This window comes from Ailuropoda melanoleuca, chromosome 11, assembly GCF_002007445.2.
Source record: "Ailuropoda melanoleuca isolate Jingjing chromosome 11, ASM200744v2, whole genome shotgun sequence".
Taxonomy (NCBI): Eukaryota; Metazoa; Chordata; class Mammalia; order Carnivora; family Ursidae; genus Ailuropoda; species Ailuropoda melanoleuca.
The window spans coordinates 51,159,741-51,184,381 of record NC_048228.1 but is presented as its reverse complement, the minus strand read 5'-3'; the positions used below and the strand labels follow the sequence as shown (position 1 = coordinate 51,184,381).

General features: G+C 39.2%; 1 protein-coding gene across 4 annotated transcripts in view; it reads left to right on the top strand.

The window, feature by feature from the left end:
- ART3 (ADP-ribosyltransferase 3) overlaps positions 1–24,641 on the top strand; it is a 153,651-nt gene that overhangs the window by 102,708 nt on the left and 26,302 nt on the right. For 3 of the 4 annotated variants that reach the window (XM_019805412.2, XM_019805409.1, XM_019805410.1), the window contains one exon: positions 21,827–21,904. In XM_019805412.2, the coding sequence (XP_019660971.1) occupies positions 21,836–21,904 (69 nt within the window). In that variant the 5' untranslated portion in view covers positions 21,827–21,835. Of the gene's footprint in view, positions 1–20,556; positions 20,652–21,826; positions 21,905–24,641 lie in introns of those variants that run through there. The other variant, XM_019805411.1, reaches the window with a different exon arrangement.

Genomic DNA, 24,641 nt, shown 5'->3' with positions numbered 1-24,641 from the left:
AAGTCTAGAGGTTTAAAATCTACCAACAGAGTGGTGTCTACAAATATGATACTGTATCATTATATATGGAATGTTATAGGAGTAATATTCTGAATTATTTTGAAAATACTAAGTAGATAAGCTTTTTATTTCCTCTTATAAAGTTTGTTATGTCTGTACTCCAAATCACCTTTAATATTAAGTCATAAGTAGTCCCAAGAGAAGGAAAAGGTAGATACACCAGAACAGGGGGGTTCATAGGATAGAGGAGGCAGAAATAGCATATAGGAAGTACCCCTGAAAGTATTGGGAGTGGAAGAGCTTATTCCTGGAGAAAAGAAAAGGAGAAGGGGACAAGATTAGACTCCTGTGTCCTGTCTTCTCTGGACTGAAACCCTGGAAAGAGTTGATGTAGGAGTTCAGAAACTACCTGATAAGTTTCAGGGTGTCCTCGGACCATTGGGATTGTTTTCTTGGCTCTCCTTGAACAAACTGAATCATTTTCAAGTTCACTTAGAAAAGCACCAAGTCTAACATGGGACCACCCAAGCAGTAAATTGGAAATAGCAAAGTAGCAGAATGTGTTGAGAACAAAGTTTCCTCTCCAGTTTTCTACAAAATCAAGGTTATTATGAATTTCTAGAAATTTATTCCTATATTCCTTATTAAAAGGAATAATTATATTTCCTAATAATTATGTTTCCTAATTTCCTAATAATTTCCTAATTTCCTAATTATATTTTCTAATTTCCTAATAATTATATTTCCTATTATAAGGAATAATTATAATTCCTAATTCCTTAATATAAGGAATCCCTAAATTCCTTATTATAAGGAATTTCTAGGTTTGCCTTTGGGCCTCATTAAGGTATCAAGGAGCACAAACCAGCTATGATTTTTTTTCTAAGAGGATGCCCAGCAAGTCCAAAGAGGCTCATCTGTGGTAATGGGGTCAGAGGACATAGAAATTGTTTAGAATACCCAATGCCAACTAGGCCCCAAAAGCGGTAGTTACTGAACCAGCAATTAAATGTCACCAGTGCTGGAGACCAGCCTAACCACTAGAACTAGCAGAGCACAGACTACAATTTTCCCTACTAGCAAAGTGCCACAATGTAGAGAGGGGGCAATGTGCAAAACAAAACTATTTCTTTATATTGGAACTCAACTTAGTTCACAAACCCTCATGTCCATTAATGATAGAAACGTTAATCTTGCCAATTAAACTTTAGTCATTTGTAAGTTGAAGTAGTCTTCTTTGGGTAAATAGTTAAATTCAGAATTCTTTTTCCCCCTTCTCTTCTGTCCTTTCCAAGAGCAATTTAAAATCCTGCCTTTAGAAGAAAGGTATCTTGTTCTGTGCTGACCTCTAGTGGTACTGACCTGCACTGAGATGTCTGATCCGGCTTGGTTTTCTTTGGCTGATGGTAATTTACATTTACTGCTGTAATGTCCTGGCTTGGCCTCCAAGATACATGTACTTTGGTGCATGTACTTGGTCTCTAAGATACATGTACTTTGCATTATCTGATCACAACCCTAAGTTCCTTTGGACCTTCCAGCTCTTTTTCAGTGTCTTCTGTGGGCCATTGTGATATTAGAGTTGCTTTATAGTAGTAGTTTTCAAATTGGGATACGTATAACTCTTGGCGTACACAGAGACATTCCAAAGAATATGAAAAATTTGTTGTTTATTTTTAAAAATCAGCTGTGTTTGTGATTTATATAAATTTACCAATTTTAAGAGTACAACTATATGACTTTTGACAAATGTATACCATCATGTGACCACTAATACAATCATAAAACATTTCTTCACCCCAAAAATTCTTTCATGTCCCTTATAATCAGTCTCCTCCCTCCACTCAAGCCCCTGGCAATCACAAATCTGCTTTTTGTCACAACAGTTTTGCCTTTTCTAGAATGTCATTTAAGTATTATGCTGTATGTAGCCTTTTGTAACTGACTTCTTAGCATAATGCTTTTGAGATTCATTTGTGTTGCATATATCAGTTCGTTTTTTCTTTAAAAAAAGAGCTTTATTGATACGTAATTCAGATGCCATATAACTCATCCATTTAGAGGGTACAATTTAATGGTTTTTAGTATATTCACAGAATTGTTCAACCATCACTTCAGTCAGTTCTAGAACTACTAATTAATGCAACAATATGGATGGATTTCAAAGTATTATGCTAAATCAATCACACATTCACCACCTGCACTGCTGCCATCCTGGTTCAAGCCACCATAATCTCTGCTTGCATTATTATAATAACTTGCAAACTTGTCTTCCTGCTTTCATCCTACAGACTATGCTCAGCATAATAGCCGGGGCATCTTCTTAAAAAATAACTGAGATCACGTCATAACTTCGCTCAAAACTTACCGTTTTCTCTCTTCCTTTTAGAGTAAAAGCCAGCATTTTTACAATGGCCTACAAAGGCTTGCATGTTTTTCCACCACTCCACTTACCTCTGTGACCTTATTCCTACCACCCTACTATGCCTACTGTTCCAGCCATATTGGCCTCTTGTATTCCCTCCGACTGACGACTCTTCCACCATATTCTTCATGGCTGACCTCCTTATCTTCCTACAAATCTTTGTTCAGATATCCCCTTTTCAGTGAGTCCTCCCTAATCGTTCCATTTTTTAAAGTTTTTATTTAAATTCTGGTTAGTTAACATACAGTGTAATATTGGTTTCAGGAGTAGAATTTAGAGATTCATCAGTTACATATAAAATCCAGTGCTCATCACAAGTGCCCTCCTTAATACTCTTCACCCATTTAACCTACCCCTGCACCAACCTCCCTTTTAGCAACCCTCAGTTTGTGCTCTATAGTTAATAGTCTTTTATGGTTTGCCTCCCCCCTTTTCTTTTCCCTTCCCTTATGTTCATCTGTTTTGTTTCTTAAATTCCACACATGAGTGAAATCATGTGGTATTTGTGTTTCTCTGAGTGACTTATTTTGCTTAGCATAATATACCATAGCTCCATCCAAGTCATGGGAAATGGCAAGATTTCATTCTTTTTTTGGCTGAATGATGTTCCATTGTGTGTGTGTGTGTGTGTGTGTGTGTGTGTGTGTGTGTCACACACACTATATCTTCTTTATCCATTCATCAGTCGATGAACATTTGGACTCTTTCCATAATTTGGCTATTGTTGATAATGCTGCTATAAAGATTGGGGTGCGTGTGCCTCTTCAAATTAGTATTTTTGTATCCTTTAGATAAATACCCAGTGAATAATACTGCTGGGTAGTAGAGTAGTTCTATTTTTATTTTATTTTTTTTTCTAAAGATTTTATTTATTTATTTGACAGAGATAGAGACAGCCAGCGAGAGAGGGAACACAAGCAGAGGGAGTGGGAGAGGAAGAAGCAGGCTCATAGCGGAGGAGCCTGATGTGGGGCTCGATCCCATAACACTGGGATCACGCCCTGAACCGAAGGCAGACGCTTAACCTCTGTGCCACCCAGGCGCCCCGAGTAGTTCTATTTTTAACTTTTAGAGGAACGTCCATACTGTTTTCCAGAGTGGCTGCACCAGTTTGCATTCCCACCAACAGTGTAAGATGATTTCCCTTTCTCCACATCCTCGCCAACATCTGTTGTTTCCTATGTTGTTAATTTTAGCCATTCTAACAGGTGTGAGGTGGTATCTCATCCTGGTTTTGATTTGTATTTCCCTGATAATGAGTGATATTGAGCACCTCTTTTCATATGTCTGTTAGCCATCTGTATGTCTTTGGAGAAATGTCTATTCATGTCTTCTGCCCATTTCTTAACTGGATTATTTGTTTTTTAGGTGTTGAGTTTGTAAATTATTTTTTATTTACATTCAATTAACATATATTGTATTATTAGTTTCAGAGGTAGAGTTCAGTAATTCATCAGTTGTATATAATACCCAGTGCTCATTACATCATGTGCCCTCCTTAATGCCCATCACCCAGTTACCCCATCCCCTCACCTCCTCCCCTCCAGCAACCCTCAGTTTGTTTCCTATCTCTAAGAGTCTCTTACGATTTGTCTCCCTCTCTGATTGTCTTATTTTTCCCTTCCTTCCCCTATGTTCATCTGTTTTGCTTTTTAAATTACACATATGAGTGAAATCATATGATAATTGTCTTTCTCTGATTGACTTACTTCACTTAGCATAATACTCTCTAGTTCCATCCACATCATTGCAAATGGCAAGATTTCATTTTTTTGATGGCTGAGTAATAGTCCATTGTGGAAGTCTTTATTCATTCATCTGTCAGTGGACATCTGGGCTCTTTCCATAGTTTGGCTACTGTGAACATTGCTACTATAAACATTGGGGTGCAGATACCCCTTCAGATCATTACATTTGTAATTTTGGGGTATACACCTAGTAGTGCAATTGCTGGGTCATAGGGTAGCTCTATTTTTAACTTTTTTGAGGAACCTCCATACTGTTTTCCAGAGTGGGTGTACCAGTTTGCATTCCCACCAACAGTGTAAGAGGGTTCCCCTTTCTCTGCATCCTCACCAACATTGGTTGTTTCCTGACTTGTTAATTTTAGCCATTCTAATTGGTGTGAGGTGGTGTTTCTTTGTGGTTTTGATGTGTATTTCCCTGATTCCAAGTGATGTGGAGCATTTTTTCATATGTCTGTCAGCTATCTGGATGTCTTCTTTGGAGAAATATCTGTTCGTGTCTCTTGCCCATTTCCTGGTTGGATTATTTGTTCTTTGGGGGTTGAGTTTGATAAGTTCTTTATAGATTTTGGATATTAACCTTTTATCTGATAAAACATTTGCAAATATCTTCTCCCATTCTGTTGGTTGTCTTGGTTTTGTTGACTGTTTCCTTTGCTGTGCACATGCTTTTTATCTTGATGAAGTCCCAATACCTCATTTTTGCCTTTGTTTCCCTTGCCTTTGGAGACCTGTCTAGCCAGAAGTTGCTGCGGCTAAGGTCAGAGAGGTTGCTGCCTGTGTTCTCTTCTAGGATTTTGATGAATTCCTGTCCGACATTAATGTCTTTCATCCATTTTGAGTTTATTTGGGGGGTATGATGTGAGAAAGTGGTCCAGTTTCATTCTTGTCATGCAGCTGTCCAGTTTTCCCAACATCATTTGTTTAAGAGACTGCCTTTTTTTCCATTGAATATTCTTTCCTGCTTTGTTGAAGATTAGTTAACCATATAGTTGTGGGTCCACTTCTGGATTTCTATTCTGTTCCACTGATCTATGTGTCTGTTTTTGTGCCAGTACCATACTGTCTTGATGACTACAGCTTTGTAATAAAGCTTGAAGTCCAGAATTGTGATGCCTCCAGCTTTGCTTTTCTCTTTCAAGATTGCTTTGACTATTTAGGGTCTTTAGTGGTTCCATACAGATTTTAGGATTGTTTGTTCTAGCTCTGTGAAAAATGCAGGTGGTTGTTTGATAGGGAGTGAGTGCATTAAATGTGTAGATTGCTTTGGGTAGTATAGACATTTTAACAGCATGTGTTCTTCCAATCCATGAGCATGGAATATTTTTCCATTTCTTTGTGTCATCTTCAGTTTGTTTCATAAGTGTTCTATAGTTTTCAGAGTACAGAGCTTTTACAACTCTTTGGTTAGGTTTATTCCTAGGTATCTTATAGTTTTGGTGCAATAGTAAATGGGATCGAGTCCTTGATTTCTGTTACTGCTGTTTCATTTTTGATGTATAGAAATGCAACAGATTTCTGTATTTTGATTTTATATCCTACAAGTTTGCTGAGTTTGTGTATCAGTTCTAGCAATTTTTTGGTGGAGTCTTCTAGGTTTTCTGCATAGGGTATCATATCATCTTGAATAGTGAAGGTTTGATTTTTTCCTTTCCGATTCGGATGCATTTTATTTCTTTTTGTTGTCTTGATTGCTGAGGCTAGGACTTCCAGTACTAGTATACAAACTATAGTTTACAAACTATAACAATGGTGATAGAAGATATCCCTGTTTCTTGCTTCTGACTTTAGAGGACAAGCTGCCCATTGAGGATATTAGCTGTGGGTCTTTCATATATGGCCTTCATGATGTTGAGCTTATGTTCCCTCTCTAACTACTTTGTTGAGGGTTTTTATCAAGAATGGATGCTGTACAGCCAAGGAAACAGTCAAAAAAACTAAGAGGCAGCCCACAGAATGGGAGATGATATTTGCAAATGACATTACAGATAAAAGACCTGGTATCCAATATCTATAAAGAACTTCTCAAACTCAATACACGTGAAACAAATAATCAAATAAAAAAATGGGCAGAAGATAAGAACAGACACTTTTCCAACGAAGACATACAAATGGCTAACAGACACATGAAAAAATGTTCAAAATCATTAGCCATCAGGGAAATTCAAATTAAAACCACCTTGAGATACCACCTTACGCCAGTCAGAATGGCAAAAATTGACAAGGCAAGAAACAACAAATGTTGGAGAGGATGTGGAGAAAGGGGATCCCTCTTACACTGTTGTTGGGAATGCAAGTTGGTACAGCCACTTTGGAAAACAGTGTGGAGGTCCCTTAAAAAGTTAAAAATTGAGTTACCCTATGACCCAGCCATTGCACTACTGGGTATTTACCCCAAAGTTACAGACGTAGTGAAGAGAAGGGCCATATGCACCCCAATGTTCATAGCAGCATTGTCCACAATAGCTAAATTGTGGAAGGAGCTGAGAGGCTCCTTCAACAGATGACTTGGATTAAGAAGATGTGGTCCATATATACAATGGAATATTACTCAGCCATCAGAAAGAACAGTTACCCAACATTTGCAGCAACATGGATGGTACTGGAGGAGATTATGCTAAGCGAAATAAGTCAAGCAGAGAAAGACAATTATCATATGGTTTCACTCATTTATGGAACATAAGAAATAGGGAGATCGGTAGGAGAAGGAAGGGAAGAATGAAGAGGGGGTAAACAGAAGGGGGAATGAACCACGAGAGACTATGGACACTGGGAAACAAACTGAGGTCTTCAGAGGGGAGGAGGGTGGGGGATTGGGATAGGCCAGTGATGGGTATTAAGGAGGGCACATATTGCATGGAACACTGGATGTTATATGCAAACAATGAAACATGGAACACTGCATCAAAAACTAAGGATGGTGACTAACATAACATAATAAAAAATTTTAAAAAGAAAAAAATGGATGCTGCATTTTGTTAAATGCTTTTTCTGCATCTCTTGAAAGGATCATATTCTTTTTTTTTTTTAAAGATTTAATTTATTTATTTGACAGATAAAGACAGCCAGAGAGAGAGGGAACACAAGCAGGGGAAGTGGGAGAGGAAGAAGCAGGCTCCTAGCGGAGGAGCCTGATGTGGGGACTCGATCCCGGAACGCCGGGATCACGCCCTGAGCCGAAGGCAGACGCTTAACGACTGAGCCACCCAGGCGGCCCTAAAGGGGACTCTTTGAGTGAGAAAGAAAGACCAAAAGCAACAAAAACTAGAAAGGAACACAGAAAATCTCCAGAAATACCAACTTTACAGGTAATACAATGGCACTAAATTCATATCACCAATAATCACTCTGAATGTAAATGGACTAAATGCAGCAGTCAAAAGACACAGGGTATCAGAATGGATGAAAAAACAAGACCCATCGATATGCTGCCTACAAGAGACTCATTTTAGACCTAAAGACACCTGCACGTTGAAAGTAAGGGGATGGAGAACCATTTATCATGCTAATGGACATCAAAAGAAAGCCGGAGTAGCCATACATATATGAGACAAACTTGATTTTAAACCGAAGACTTTAACAAGAGATGAATAAGGGCACTATATCATAATAGAGGGGTCTACCCAACAAGAAGATATAACAATTATCAAGATTTATGCCCTCAGCTTGGGAGCATCCGAATATACAAATCAATTAATAATAAACATAAACTCATTGATAACAATATAATAGTAGTAGGGGACTTTAAAATCCCACTTAACAGCAGCAGACAGAAAATCAAAAAGGAAACAATGGCTTTGAATGACACAGTGGACCAGATGGACTTAACAGATATATTCAGAAAATTTCCTACTAAAGCAACAGAATACACATTCTTTTTTGAGTGCACATGGAACATTCTCCAGAACAGATCACATATTGGGTCACAACTCAGGCCTCAACAAGTACAAAAAGACTGAGATCACACGATGCATATTTTTAGACAAGGCCATTAAACTTGAAATCACCACAAGAAAAATTTGGAAAGACCACAAATATATGGAGGTTAAAGAACATCCTACTAAAGAATGAATGGCTTAACCAGGAAATTAAAGGGGAAATTTAAAAATGCATGGAAATAAATGAAAATGAGAACATGACAGTCCCAAACCTTTGGGACACAGCAAAGACAGTCCTAAGAGGGAAATATACTGCAATACAGGCCTACCTCAAAAATCAAGAAAAGTCTCAAACATAACAACCTAACCTTATATCTAAAGGAACTAGAAAAGGAACAGCAAATAAAGCCTAAAGCCAGCAGAAGGAGGACAATAATAAAGATTAGAACAGAAGCCAATGATACAGAAAGAAGAAAAAAAAGCCAGTAGAACACATCAATGAAATTAGGAGATTTTTCTTGGAAAGAGTCAATAAAATTGATATCCTCTAGCCAGACTTATAAGAAGAAAAGAGAAAAGATCCAAATAAATAAAATCATGAAGAGGAAAGATCACAACCAACACTACAGAAATACAATTTTAAGAGAATATCATGAAAAATTATATGCCAACAAATTAGGCAATCTGGAAGAGTTAGATAAATTCCTAGAAACATATAAACTACCAAAACTGAAACAGAAAGAAATAGAAAATTTGAACAGACCCATAATCTGCAAAGAAATTGAATCAGTAATCAAGTCTCCCAGCAAACAGAAGTCCAGGCCAGATGGCTTCCCAAGAAAATTCTACCAAACATTTAAAGAAGAGTTAATACCTACTCTTCTCAAACTGTTCCAACAAGTAGAAATGGAAGGAAAACTTCCAAATTCATTCCATGAGGCTAGTATTATCTTGATTCCGAAACCAAAGACCCCAATAAAGTGGAGAATTGTAGGCCAATATCCCTGATGAAAATGGATGCAAAAATTCTCAAAAAGATACTAGCAAATCAAATCCAACAGTACATTAAAAGAGTTATTCACCATAATCAAGTGAGATTTACTCTTGGCTGCAAGGGTTTTTTAATATTTGAAAACTAATTAATGTGATATACCACTTTAATAAAAGAAAACATAAGGGGCGTCTGAGTGGCTCAGTCAGTTAAGCATCTAACTCTTGATTTTAGCTCAGGTCATGATCTCAGGGTCATGAGATCGAGCCCCACGTCAGGCTCTGCTCTCAGTGCAGAATCTGCTTGAGATTCTCTCTCTCCATCTCCCTTTACCCCTCCCCCACTCATGAGCACTCTCTCTAACTAAAATCTTAAAAAATATTAAATAAAGGATAAGAATATGATCCTTTTGGGGCGCCTGGGTGGCGCAGTTGTTAAGTGTCTGCCTTCGGCTCAGGGCGTGATCCCGGCGCTCTGGGATCGAGCCCCACATCAGGCTCCTCCGCTGCGCCAACACATCAGCAGGTGTTGGCCTGCTTTTGTTGATTTTGATGGGAGTGGTCTGTGCCTCCTGGATTTGGATGTCTGTTCCCCCCCGCCCCGATTAGGGAAGTTTTCAGCTATAATTTGCTCAAGTAAACCTTCTGCCCCTTTTTCTCTTCCCTATTCTGGGACTCCTATGGTATGAATGTTATTACACTTTATTCACTTGCTGAATTCCCTAAGCTTACACTCATGATCTAGTATATTTGTTTCCCTCTTCTTTTCAGCTTCATTATTTTCCATAATTTTTTAAAGATTTATTTATCTGAGAGAGAGAAAGAGAGAGAGCACGAGCAGGGGGAGAGGCAGAGGGAGAGGGACAAGCAGACTCCTCGCTGAGCATGGAGCCCAACACAGGGCTTGATCCCACCCTGAGATCATGACCTGAGCTGAAGCCAGACACTTAACTGACAGCCACACAGATGCCCCGGTTTTGTATAATTTTATCTTCTGTATCACTTGTTTGTTCTGCTTCTTCTATCCTTTATTCCTTCTTTCCAGTAGTTTTGCATCTCGGTTATAGCATTTTTAATTTCAGCCTAATTATTGAGTTTTTTATCTCTGTGCTATGGGACTCCCTGATGTCTTTTGTGCTTTCCTCAAGTCAGCTAGTATCCTTATGATTGTTGTCGTAAATTATGGTTTAGGCATATTGCTTATATCTGTTTCAATTAGATCCCTAGCCAAGATCTCTTCTTGTGTTTTCTTTTGGGGTGAATTCCTCCATCTTGGCATTTTTTGCTAGACCTCTGTCTTCTCTGTGTTAGGAAAGCCTGTTAGTTTTCTGCTCCTGAGAGTATTGGCTTATATTAAGAGGTCCTGTACTGTCCAGGCCTGGTGCTCCAGAAGGTGTTTCTGGTATGTGCTGTGTGCAGTCTGCTGTTGTGTTTTGGCTGCTCTTTCCCTCAGGTTAGTCCTCTGCAGAGTTTATCCTTGTCTGCAGTGGGAGTATTTGGACCTTGTCCAGTGTGTGGCGAGTTTTAACTAGGTGTGTTTTGGTCAGCATGTTAAAAGAGACTAAATACTATTTCCCCTAGAACTTAAGCTTCGCAGGATGCTGTGGTTAGTCGACTTGGTGTGTGCAGGTGTTTTGTGCTGGTCTTCTTCAGGAAGCTCTCTGACTCTCAGGCACCCTTGCCCTAGTTCAGACGCACCTGCAGAGCCCTGGAGGGTGGGGCTTGGTGTAAGCGGCACAAGCCTCCACTGTGGGTGCAGTGTTGCTCACTGAAGTCTGTCGGTGCTGAAGTGCAGGGGTGAAAATACCGTCTACCACTTTCTCTTCAGAGAGGGGAGTTCACACCCACTGCTGTTCCAGAAACCCTTATGAAGAACGAACAATCTCCCCTTGTTTGTCCCAGGCTTCCCTCAGATCCCTGCCTTCACCCTGTCTGTGTCTGAGCCATCTGCCCACCTGGTGGCACTGTGCTCCTGTGTTTTATCTCAGGCCCGCCAGCTGGGTTTCAAAACTCCAAATCTTAGGGTCCTTGCATGCCGCCCTGATCCTTTGGGGAGGGTCTCACAGTGGTACGGATGGTGCCAGTTTGTCCTAGGAGGGCATTCGCACTGAGCATGAGCTTGGAGTTCATGGCAAAGAGTAGCAAAAACCTGATGTCTCAGTTAGCGGCCCGCAGCAGGTGTCTCTGCTCCTATGCTAATACACTGGAAGCTCATTGACACCCACTGGCTCTTTTGTCCCTGGAGAGGCAGTGCCACCTCTCCTAAATGCACTGCACGAGGGTGAAACTGTCTCTCCTAGTGTGACCCAAGGCATCTTCAGACCACGCTGTCTGCTCTCAGGTCGCTGCTCTCTTTCTCCATAGTGCACCTCTGTACCCACCAGGCTTCACCCAGTAATTGCAAAAACTTCTAAAACTTTAGTCTCTGAGCTCAACCACTTGTAAAAACTTGCAATAATGAACCCCTTTCATTCTCCACATCAGTGGTTTTGGAGAAGTGTTTTTCTTGTGTAATGCCCTGTACTGTATTCTATCTCTCTCTTCTTTCTCCCTTCCCTAGCACTTGCTATTTTTTTCTCCCCCAAATCACGTCTCTGCATCTCCTGCCTTCTGTGATGTGACCTCTTTTCTCCCTCTAGTTGTACAGTTTGTTCTCTCAGTCCTCAGGTTGATTTCCTGGTGTTCTGCATGATTTGATATTGATCTAGCTGTGTTTGAGGTATGAGGCAAGCATAGAGTCCTCCTACTACTCACCCTCTTAACTCCCTGATCATTCAGTTTAAACTGCAAACTCTGCCTGCACTCCCAATTTCCTTGTAATACTTTTTTAAAAAATCGTAGTACTAAAAAAAAAAAAAACTGACCAAAAAAACCACAAACCATAGTACTTACTATGTTGTAACATGCTCATATCATTTGATTATTTTGTTATGTGACTGCCTCCTGCCACAAGAATATACATTTAACAAGGGCAAGATGTTTGTTTTTGTTGTTCATTGTTCTGTCCCCAATACCTAAAATGATGCCTGGAACATTATGAGGACTCCTGGGACAGTGCACAGATAGCAGACTGAAACACACCCCCAGTCTTTCTGAGAAAGAGACTCGTTCATCCAGAGCTTAGGCCTGAGGGGCTGGCTTCTGGTTTGGCCCACATAAGGGGGCCTACAAAGCTGCTGTTAGGGAACAGAGGCCGATTGATGCAGCCTTCGTGCTCTCCCTCGGCCTTGCTCCAGCTTACCAGTATCGTCCAGAGAAGAGCTTATGCCATTCTCTGGTGCCCTGATTTTTACGGTTGCTGCCAGGGGACACCTCTACATTGCCTAGGTTTGGTGGTAGCAGTTCCTAGGTCCCATGGGACTATACCAACAGAATTCTTAAATAGTATTACCACCTCCGGCAGCTGCCCCAAGAACTACCACAGCAAGAGGCAATAGACTCAGGAAGTCAATCTTTCTGGGAAAAAGGTTTATTAGTTTATTGTCAGAGTTGCAACCTAAGGGGCAGGTTTCTGTCATGCACACATCTAAGGGCTAAAACCTTCCCTGACACCTCAGAGAGCGGGCATGACCTTTCTGCTCTCGCTCTGCTGCACTCTAGAGTGCCGTCATCCCTCAGAGGGGAGTTCTTATATGTGTCTTGTATCCTAGTTTTTATATCCGATGCCTGGTTTTAGTGGCCATCACCCAGGGAATATCCTTTGATCACTCTTGGCTCTGGTGGCCAGGGGTACTGGCACTCCTGTGTCTCATGGGACCATAACAGTCAGAGTTCTTGGTGGGTACAAATCCCAGGACACTGCACAGACCAAACTGAAACACACCCCTAGTCTTTTTGTGAAAGAAGCCTGTTTGCTAGTCCTGGAGCTTCAGCTTTAAGGGCACACTTTAGGTTTGGGACACATTTAGATGCTGTACAGGTTCTCTCCATGAATGGAGGCTAGGGAATGCGATGTTTGCACTCGAGCTCACCCGTACCTCCCAGGAAGGAGCTCATACACTTGTCTGGAGCCCCAGTTTTGTGACTGCTGCTTAGGAGACACCTCCAGACCACCTGGCTCTGGGGGCCAGTCTGGTCAATTACTGAGACCTCTTAAAAACAAAATATGCTGTTTGTATTTTTATGAAGTTTTGAGAGACAACTAAGAGCAAGAGCAGAGTTGAATGGTAAGTTTTATCTTCACAAGGCCAACTCTTCAAGTCAGAGAGGCAGTTGTTCCATCTGATGCGCAGAAACCAATGTAGGCAGTCAAGCAAAATGAAGAAGCAGTGGAGTATGTTCCACATGAAAGCAGAAAATGAAACCCCAAGGGGAGAAAAAACCTTAATGAAATGGAGGTAAGTAATTTACGTGATAAAGAGTTCAAAGTAATGGTCATAAAGATGCTTACTGAATTTGGAAGAAGAATGGATGAACACAGGACTTTAGCAAAGAGAATTTTAAAAGATGAAGATAGTTTAAGGGACTTATAGGACAACCTCAAGCAGACTAATGTTCACTTTATAGGGGTCCCAGAAAGAGAAGAGGGAAAAGGGCAGAAAATTTATTTGAAGAAATAATGACTGAAAACTTCTCTAATCTGGGAAAAGAAGCAGACTTCCAGATCCAGGAAGTCCAGATGATTCCAAATACGATGAAACCAAGGAGATCCACACCAAGACACATTATAATTAAAATGTCAAAAGTTAAGGGAAAGGAGAAACTCTTAAAAGCAACAAGAGAAAAACAAGTTTTTATCATGCGAGGGAACCCAAATAGGCTATGAGCATATTTTTCAGCAGAAACCTTGCAAGCCAGAAGGGAGTGACATAGTATATTCAAAGTGCTGGAAGAAAAAAAATTTCCAACCAAGAACTCACTACCCAGCAAAGTTACCAATCAGAATTGAAGGAGAGGTAAAGAGTTTTCCAGACAAGCAAAAGCTAAAGGAGTTCCTCACCACCAAACTGACCTTAAAGAAATACTAAAGGGACTTGTTGAGAAGAAACATAAACAGCAACAAGAAAACATATGAAAAAATATATCTCTGGTAAAGGTAAATATTTACTGAAGGGAATAGATTAATCTCTTAAAGCTAGTATAAGGGTTAAAGACAAATATAGGGGCGTCTGGGTGGCTCAGTCAGTTAAGCATCTGCCTTTGGCTCAGTTCGTGATCCCAGAGTCCCAGGATCGAGCCCCACATCGGGCTCCCTGCTCAGTGGGGAGTCTGCTTCTCCCTCTGCCCCTCACCCTGCTTGTGCTCTCTCTCTCTCTATCTCTCAAATAAATAAAATCTTTAAAAAAAAATAAAAGACAAATATACAAAATAATACAAAAATACAAAATAAAAAATACAAAAAATAAATGTAACTACAACTAGTTAAGGGATACACATGATATGATGAAAAGATGTTTAATGTGACATCAGAAACAAAACATTAGACGGAGAATAAAAATGTAGACTTTAAAATGCATTCACACTTGAGTTGTCATCAACTTAAAATAATAGACTTACAGATTTTTATATGTAGGCCTCATGATTACCACAAAACAAAAACCAGTGGTGGATGAACAAAAGGTAACGAGAAAGGCATTTTAAGCATAGCACTAAGCAAAGTCGTCAAACTGCTATGGAAGAGCAAGAGAAGAAGAAAGGAACAGAGGAAGTACAAAACAGCCAGAAAGCAAATAACAAAATGACAGTAATAAGTCTTTACCTATCAATAATTCTTTGAATGCAAATGGAGTAAATTCTCCAATCAGAAGATGGAGAGTGGCTAAATGGATAAAACAAAACAAAATAAGATCCATCTATATGTTGCCCCCAAGAGACTCACTTCAAACATAAAGACACAGACTGAAAATTAAGAGATGGAGAAAGGTATTCTATGCAAATGGAAACCAGAAGAGGGCTAGGGTAGCTATACTTGTATCAGACAAAATGGACTTTAAAACAAAGACTGTAATAAGAGACAAAGAAGGGCATTACGTAATGATAAAGGAATCAATTTAACAAGATACAACATTGGTAAGTACGCACCCAAAGTAGGAGCACCTAAATACATAAAGCAAGTATTAACACACCTAAAGGGAGGATTAGACAGCAACACAATAATAGTAAGGGACTTGAACACCACCCTTCTTACATCAATAGATAGATCAGACAGTAAAAACTAAGGAAATATTGACCTTAAATGACACATTTGAGCAGATGACCTAACAGGTATATACAGAACTTACCACTTAAAAGCAACAGAATACACATTCTTCTCAAGTGCGCATGGAACATACTCTAGCACAGATCAAGTCTTCACAAACTTAAGATTGAAATCATATCAATCATCTTTTCAAACCCAATGGTATGGAACTAAAAATCAGTTACAAAAAGAAAACTGAAAAATTAATATGTGGATATTAAACAACATGCGACTGAACAGCCAGTGGGTCAGTGAAGAATTCAAAAGTGAAATCCCAAAAAATACCTTGAGACAAATGAAAATGAAAATACCAAACTAACATAGCAAAAATTATAGAATACAGCAAAAAGAGTTCTAGGGAGAAGTTCTTAGCATAAATGCCTGCCTCAGAAACAAGAAAAATCTCAACCTAACTTACACCTCAGGAAACTAGAAAAAGAAGAACAAATGAAGCCCAAAGTTAGTAGAAGGAAGGAAATAAAAGTCTGAGGAGAAATAAATGAAATAGAGACAAAAAGACAATAGAAAAGATCAATGAAACCAAGAGCTGGATCTTAAAAAATATAAACAAAGTTGCCAAACCTTTAGCTAAACTCACCAAGGGGGGAAAAAAAAAAAAAAGAGGACTTAAGTAAAATCAAGAATGACAGAAGAGGGGCGCCTGGGTGGCTCAGTTGTTAAGCATCTGCCTTCGGCTCAGGGTGTGATCCCAGCGTTCTGGGATCAAGCCCCACATCAGGCTTCTCCACTGTGAGCCTGCTTCTTCCTCTCCCACTCCCCCTGATTATATTCCCTCTCTCGCTGGCTGTCTCTCTCTCTCGGTCAAATAAATAAATAAAATCTTTAAAAAAAAAAAGAAAGAATGACAGAAGAATCATTACAACTGGTACTACAGAAATACACAGGATCATAAGAAACTATGCACAATTAATTATCACATTGGACCACCTAGGAAAAAATGGATTAATTCCTAGAAACATAAAACCGTTCCAAACTGAATCAGGAAGAGAAAAAAAATCTGAACGATTTGATTACTAGTAAGCAGATTGAAGCAATAATTTATTTATTTATTTTTTAAAGATTTTATTTATTTATTTGACAGAGAGACAGCCAGCGAGAGAGGGAACACAAGCAGGGGGAGCGGGAGGAAGAAGCAGGCTTCCGGTGGAGGAGCCTGATGTGGGGCTCGATCCCATAACGCCGGGATCACACCCTGAGCCGAAGGCAGACGCTTAACGACTGCGCTACCCAGGCGCCCCTGAAGCAATAATTTAAAACCTCCCAACAAAGTTCCAGGACCAAATAACTTTACTGATGAATTCTACCTCAAATAAGGATTAACACCAATCATTCTCAAACTCTTCAAAAAATAAAAGAGAAAAGAACATTCTAAACTCATTTTATGAGGCCAGCACCACCATGATATCAAAATCAGACAAGAAAAGACAATTACTGAGAAGAAAAGAGAATTACAGACCAGTATCCCTAATGAACATAGATGCAAAATTCCTCAGCAAAATATTAGCAAGTCAAATTCAACAATACATTAAAAGGATTGTACCCTGTGATCAAGTGGAATTTATTCCAAGGATGCAAGGATGATTCAACATTTACAAATCAATCAGTGTGATACACCACATTAACAAAATGAAGCGAGAAATCATATGATCATTTAAATAGAAGCAGAAAAAGCATGTGTCAAAATTCAATATCCGTTTATAATAAAAACCTGCAATGCAGTGGGTATAGAGGGAATGTCCCTCAACATAATGAAGACCATTTATAAGAAGCCCACAAATAACATTACAACTCAGTGAGGTTAAGTGAAAGTTTTTTCTGTAAGATTAGGAACAAGACAAGGATGCCCCCCTCTGGTTTTTTTCTGGAGAGTAATTCATTTATTTGAGAGAGACAATGTGCTTGAGCGAAGGAGGGGCAGAAGGAGAGGGAGAAAAGCAGACTCCCCACTGAGTGTGGAGCCCAGTGCAAGGCTTGATTCCAGGACCCTGAGATCATGACCTGAGCTGAAATCAAGAGTCAGATGTTTGGGGCGCCTGGGTGGCACAACGGTTGAGCATCTGCCTTCAGCTCAGGGCGTGATCCCGGCGTTATGGGATTGAGCCCCACATCAGTCTCCTCTGCTATGAGCCTGCTTCTTCCTCTCCCACTCCCCCTGCTTGTGTTCCCTCTCTCGCTGGCTGTCTCTATCTCTGTCGAATAAATAAATAAAATCTTAAAAAAAAAAAAAGAGTCAGATGTTTAACCAAATGAGCCACTCAGGAGCTCCAAGGATGCCTGCTCTTGCCACTTTTGTTAAACATAGTGTTGAAGTCGTAGTCACAGCAGTTAGGCAAGAGAAAGATAAAAGGGATCCAGATTGGAGAGAAAGAAGTAAATTGTCACTCTGCAGATGACATGGTATTTTATATATAGAAAACCTTAAATATTCCACCAAAAAACGGTTAGAACTAGTAAATTCAGTAAAATTGCAGGATACAGAGTCAGTATACAGAGGTTGCCGGGGTGGCTCAGTCAGTTAAGCGTTCAGCTCTTGATTTTGGCTGAGGTCATGTTCTCAGGGTCCTGGGATTGAACTGGGCATGGAGCCTACTTAAAAAACAATAACAGGGGCACCTGAGTGGCTCCCATTTTTTAAGTGACCACCTTTGACTCAGGTCATGATCCCAGGGTCCTAGAATTGAGCCCCTCGTTGGGCTCCTTACTCAGCAGGGAGTCTGCTTCTCTCTCTTCCTCTGCCCTCCACCCTGCTCGTGCTCTCATTTGCTGTCTCTCTCTCTCTCTCTCTCAAATGAATAAATAAATCTGTTTTGGTAGTATATATTGGAGCAGCCACTGTGGAAAAAATAGACCTGCCATATGATCCAGCAATTTCACTTTTGGGTATTTATTTATATGAAGAAAACAAAACACTAACTTGAAAAGATACATATCATCCCCATGTCATTAGAGCATTATTTACAATAGCCAAGATATGGAAACAACCTAAGTGTCCATCAGCAGATGAATGGATAAAGAAAATGTGTGTGTATGTGTGTGTATGCATACACATATAGACACATATATAAATAAAAGGGAATATTATCAGCCATAGAAAAAATAAAACATCTCACATCCATTTGTGAGAACATGGATGGACCTTGAGAGCAGCATGCTAAAATGAAACAAGTCAAAGACAAAAACATCATAGGATCTCATTTATATGTGGAATCTAAAAACAAGAACAAAAACAAAAACTCAAAAAACCCAAGCTCATGGACACAGAGAACAGATTGGTGGTTGCAATAGTTGGGGGTTGGGAGGGGTGTGTGAAATGGGTGAAGGGAGTCAAAATGTACAAATTTTCAGTTATAAAATAAATGTCATGGGGTTATAAGGTACAACATGGTGACTATAGGGAAAAACACCATATCACATATTTGAAAGTTGTTAAGAGAGTAAGTCTTAAAAGTTATTGTACACACAAAAATTTGTAATTGTATGGTGACAGATGTTCACTAGACTTACTGTGATCATTTTGCAATATACACAAATATCAAAACATGTTCTACACCTGAATCTAATATGTTTTGTATGTTAAGTATATCTCAATTAAAAAAAAAAAGTTAAAAACTGGAATAAAACAGGAATGGAGCAAAAGCATATTGAGCATAAACAAGGCCAGACTTCCCTTGAACTTCATGCAGCGTTTGTTACGTGCTTTTTGGTGGCCTTTGTCTTTTGTGTGATATGTAGACAAATTTGGTAGGCTTTAGTGTCAAAGACAGGAAAATCCCACTCCTGTAGGCTCACATGCCTGAGACATAAAAGAAGGTCAGTGTGAACATAATGCCTGAAAACATGTGCAAATCCTCTTTTTTCTTTCTGACCAAACTTTTTCTTTTTTATGATGCTATTGCTGGGAGTCTATTTAGTGTATTAAATTGTATCTTTTTTAAAATTTTTTTAAAGATTTTATTTATTTATTTGACAGCCAGCGAGAGAGGGAACACAAGCGGGGGAAGTGGGAGAGGAAGAAGCAGGCTCCCAGCGGACGAGCCTGATGTGGGGCTCGAACCCAGGACTCTGGGATCACGCCCTGAGCCAAAGGCAGACGATTAACGACTGAGCCACCCAGGCGCCCCTATTAAATTGTATCTTAAACGGCTTAGCCAGTGCAGTGAGAAGTTAGAGTTTTTGAAGGCTGAAGTTTAGAGGTGGGTTTTATAAAAATGGGTGCACTTTAGTATTTAAAATATTTAGTTGAGTAGTAATATATGACCAGAACCAAACCGTAACCTAAGTAGCATCCCAGATACTCTCATTGTTCCTCTTCAGTTATTATTTCCTACTCATAGTAATCAGTATTCTGACTGTAATGCTATAGATGTGTTTTGTTTGATTTTGTCCCCTATCTAAATTAAATCATGCAGTATATACATGTTCATGTCTCTTCTTTTGCTCAAAGATATTTTAAGATTTATCCACATTTCTTATATATGGTTAGAGTTTATTCATTTTCAGTGCTATACAAAATTCCATTGTATGAATATAACAATGTATCCATTCTACTGTTGTTAGGCGTTTGGATGTTTTCCAGTTTGGGCTATTATACATCATGCATTATCTAATACATTATATTAATGTATTTTGATATATATGCATAAATTTCCTAGGACATGTCACAGTTTTTTATCCACAGTCAGTGAACTCCTCTGAGTGTTCTTCAGTGTTGCAGTCTATGTAGTCACTTTGTGTACCTTACCCAAATGGGAGCTATAGTTGCAGGTATTACCAAATCCTTCCCTTAGCGTTCCCAATAGACTTTTTCTAAAACTCACTTTTATTTTTAACATATATTTTGGTTAAGCATGAATATTAATGTGTCTTATCAGACTGTGAGTGCTTTGCTTGTGTATCCCAGCAGCTGGCAGAGTTACCTGAAAAGTAGTAAGCTGGTTGAGTGAATGGTGACAGCCATCATCATTGCCAGAGATTGACACAGCAAGTTCCCTCAGTTATGTGAACCATCTAGTTAGGGTAAAATCCTTGCTTTTGTTTGCCATCTCAGAGTCAAAGGGTTAGGAATGGGAGGTGATCACTGTCTGAGAAGCCTACAGCAGGGCTCAGAACTGAACATGCTGTGTGGTTAGAGGGAATTGCTGTGGCTTTACAAGCCTCTTGGAGATTTCATGTGTTAACGGCAGTGATTCCGAAGGATAGTGTGGGGGCCAGATATAAATAGCAGAACATAAATGGGGTAATGTGCCACTGCCAAGCTACTGCTGGGGGTGTTTATAAAAAGAAAAGCATTCCCTTCTCAGCTCTCACTGTCAACAACCTCCCATCCTGAAGACACACTTACTACAACTGAGAGAGTGGGGAAACAGTTTGAGACCTAGCATCAGTTAAAGCTCCTCCACAGGCAGAAAAGCCAGGTAAACATTTTGACTTATTTACACTTAGAGTACAGAAGTAAAGAATTTTCGGAAAACCCAGATTCAGAGCTTGCTTGGCACATACTGCCTTGTGACAGTTATCTGTCAAGTATTATATTTCAAATCTTTTTTAGAAAGTGAAGTTTAACATAAATGTGGCATTTTGGTTGTATATTTTAGTATCTCTAGTGAAAGAAACTGCTCCTGAGTAAAGATGGGGATGTGGGGCCAAAGAGAGGACTCCCCTTTCTCCTATGCTGTTCATTCCTTTTGCAGATGCCAGAATATGGTGATTGGTAGGATAAAGTAGAGATCTCAGTTCAGTTCCAGTAATGTCAGCTTTGTTGTAGGTATGTGGAAGGAACCAACCTCTTAATTGAATCGGTTAATGGCTGTGGGACAGCTTCAGCTCTTGTTGGCCTCTCACCCTCCTGTTTACCACTCTCAGTCTCCTAAATGTTGGGATAAGTATTGGGCATTTGGCCGATAGAGTTGTATAATCTTATTAGAATTGCTGCCTGCCTAATTTTTTCTTATTTTCATTCCTGCCATCAGAAATTTATGCAAGACCCTTGTTTTATCCTTGGGCTTCTCTTGAATCTGAGTATTTGGGGGAAGGAGGCCCCCTTGGGTAACCCTCCACTTAGTACCACTATGGTCTTATCATTCCTTCCATCCTACCGAGATGGGTGTGACTTAGTTAGCAAAGAGAATAAAAGAATGGATGATGTGCATGGATCATAATTACTGGGAAATTTTTGGAAACTGGGGGCTAGGAGACCACCAGTGTAAAGTGGTTGTTTTTTAGTTTGTGTTATTTCCTGTGTACGCTGAGCGGAAATTCAGAGATAGGAAGAAAATATGACTACCAGTGACTGTCTGTGGTGGGAGAGACAACATGGCTGGAGGAGAATGGAAATGGACAGATTTAATCTTGAGCAAATTTCTGAAGTTCTCTGAGCTTTTGTTTCCCTATCTGTAGAATGAGGATGTTAGACCACCAGACAGAATCTAATGGGCCTTCCAGCCATTGGAAATTTATTGATGATCACTTCCTGACCATCATGATACCTAGTCTCAACCTGAATGAAATACATACAGTGTGTCATCTGGCTCTACTTCCCTAAACCTCTTTTTAGAATCTGCTAAATTGGAATTTCTTCATTTTAATTTAGAAGAGAAAAATGAAGACAGGACATTTTGATATGGTCACCATGCTGCTGGCAGCTATGATTCTGATGGACATTTTCCAGGTAATGTTGGGAATGGGAAGTATGTGGTCATTGGAATGGGAACTCTTGATATAATGTTGCCTGAGGCATCTGTGTGGGTTGATGTTGGAAAGGAGAGTGGATAGAATACATAGAATAGGTAAATTGGTTTTTTTACAAGTAGCTTTTATCTTTTCATTTACACATGAGATACAGTCTAACTGTAGAAAGTTGAAAAATTTAAAATTAAGCAAACAGAGGAAAGTAAAAATCATTCACAGTCCCTCCACTCAGAGGGAAAGACTTAATCTGTTGATGTATAGTCTTCTTGGCTTCTGTGTGTGTGTGTTTGTAATTTAGAAAAATGGGTCCACACTGTACAAAGTACTATTTTACTTGGCTTTTTAACTTAACTGTACTATGAATGTGTCTATGTCACTAAGTATTCTTAAAATATGCATTTTGTCCAAATAAGATGACACTGCAGTGTTTGGTTATATGTGTTTTATTAAACTATATAAGGACCATTTTTCACATCTGGTGTTCTTTTTTTCTGATAAAACATTTTTATGATTTTATTCTTCACAGTCGAATCTTTAAACATTCTGTAGCATATTTTTATGTAAGGTATGAGCAAGTTATCTCATTTGATTTACTGAATATTTTTCCAGTTTTGAAGTGCCTTCTTTAAAATATGTTAAGTTCTTAAAATTTTATTTTTGAATTTAATATTCTGATCCCTTGCCTATGGAATCATTGTGTATTCTATTGCCTGTACTGCAGTATGATTTTTTAAATTGCAGTATAATTCACGTATCATAAAAAAATCACCATTTTAAAGTACATAATTCAGTGGTTTTCATAGATACATTGTGTTGTACAACTCATTACAGAACATTCCCATCACCCCCAAAAAAAGCCCTATAGCTATCAGCAGTCAGTCCCAATTGCCTCTTCCCTGCATCCCTTGGCAACAATTACTACTTTCTATTTCTGTGGATTTGCATATTCTGGATATTTCACCTGAATGTAATCATATGGTATCTGGCCCTTTGTTTGGCTTCTTTCTCTTAGTGTGTTGTTTTCAAGGTTCACGCATGTTGTAGTATTACTTTTTAGAGCTGAATAATATTCCATTGTATGGTTATGCCACATTTTGTTTACCCATTTTTTAATTTTTTTAAAGATTTTATTTATTAGAGAGAGAGAGAGCACGTGCATGAATGGGAGTGGGGGGAGGGGCAGAGAGCGAGGGAAAGCAGACTCCCGGGGGGCAGGGAGCCCGAGATCAGGACCTGAGCTGAAGGCCGACGCTTAACTGACTGAGCCACCCAGGCACCACTATCCATTTATTAATTGATGTCATTTGGGTTCTCACTTTCTAAAGTTTCTTAAGAATGGATAATCCTGCTTTGAACTTTCATGTACAGATTTTTATGTGAACATGTTTTCAGTTCTCTTTGGTATATACCTATGAGTAGAATGCTGGGTCATATGGTAACTTTATGTTTTCCACATTGGCTGCACCATTTTATATTCCCACCAGCAACATATGAAGGTTCAATTTCTCTACATTTTTTCCAAAACTTATTTTCCTTTTCTTTTCCTTATGATTATAGCCATTCTAATGGATGTGAAGTGGTGTCTCACTGTGGTTTTGATATGCATTTTTAACATTCTTTTGTAACATAATTTTCCTGTGTGTTCTGTGAATGTTCCATAATTAGTTTAACCATTTTCTTTTCATTTACATTTAGGTCATTTCCACATTTTTGGTAGTATTTTTGTAATAATTTTTTGCTAATTAAATTTCATTAGTATGGACTTTTGTTTCAGTGGATAAAACAGAGGAAGAAAATATAATCAGTGTGTTCACCTAGCCTTTTGGACATGTCCTTTAATATCCATTCAGTTGTCCCTGAATGGTGGTGGCATTTGTGAACTTTTTCACTGCTCAAGGCACTCACTGTACAGAACACACAATCAACTGTGGCTTTGGGCCAGAAAGACTTAATATCTAAAATTAGACCTGTGGAGACTGGTTAGAGGCATAGGAAAAGACAGGAACATGCTGGATCAGATATGATATGACTCTGATATGATGTGACTCAGATATGATGTGAGGAATGCAAGAGGTGATTTCAGGGTATGATGTCTTATAATACATTGAAGTCTTGAAGATGAATCAGGTATTAGTGCCCAAGATACATTGTGGTACGTTCTGTGCTGCAGAGGAAAGTGCATTTCTTGGCTAGGAGATGGCAGTGATTTAATCTCCTGAAGCTCAGATTCCCATTGCAGGAAACTGACATACAGACCCAGGAGTTTAGGGTTCTCATTGACTTCCCCAGCAGCATATTCTGTGGCTGGTAATAAAGACAGTTTCTGATGCTGGCCCAGTTTTTTCATTTGTAAAATGATGTTATGAATTGTCTGCCCAACCTTTCATAATAGTTGCTAGGAGGAGAAAATTAAAGTCTTCTGAAAGTGCTACATAAATGTCGCTGGTCTTTATCATTGGAAACAGGACATTCTGTTTAAGAGGACAGACACTGGGCCAGATTTCCTGGCTTCAAATCTCAACTTCAGGGAGAAGGTATTTGCAAATGACACTACAGATAAAAGACTGGTATCCAAGGTCTACAAAGAACTTCTCAAACTCACTGCACAAGAAACAAATAATCAAATCAAAAAATGGGCAGAAGACATGAACAGACACTTTTTCAATGAAGACATACAAATGGCTAACAGACACATGAAAAAGTGTTCAAAATCATTA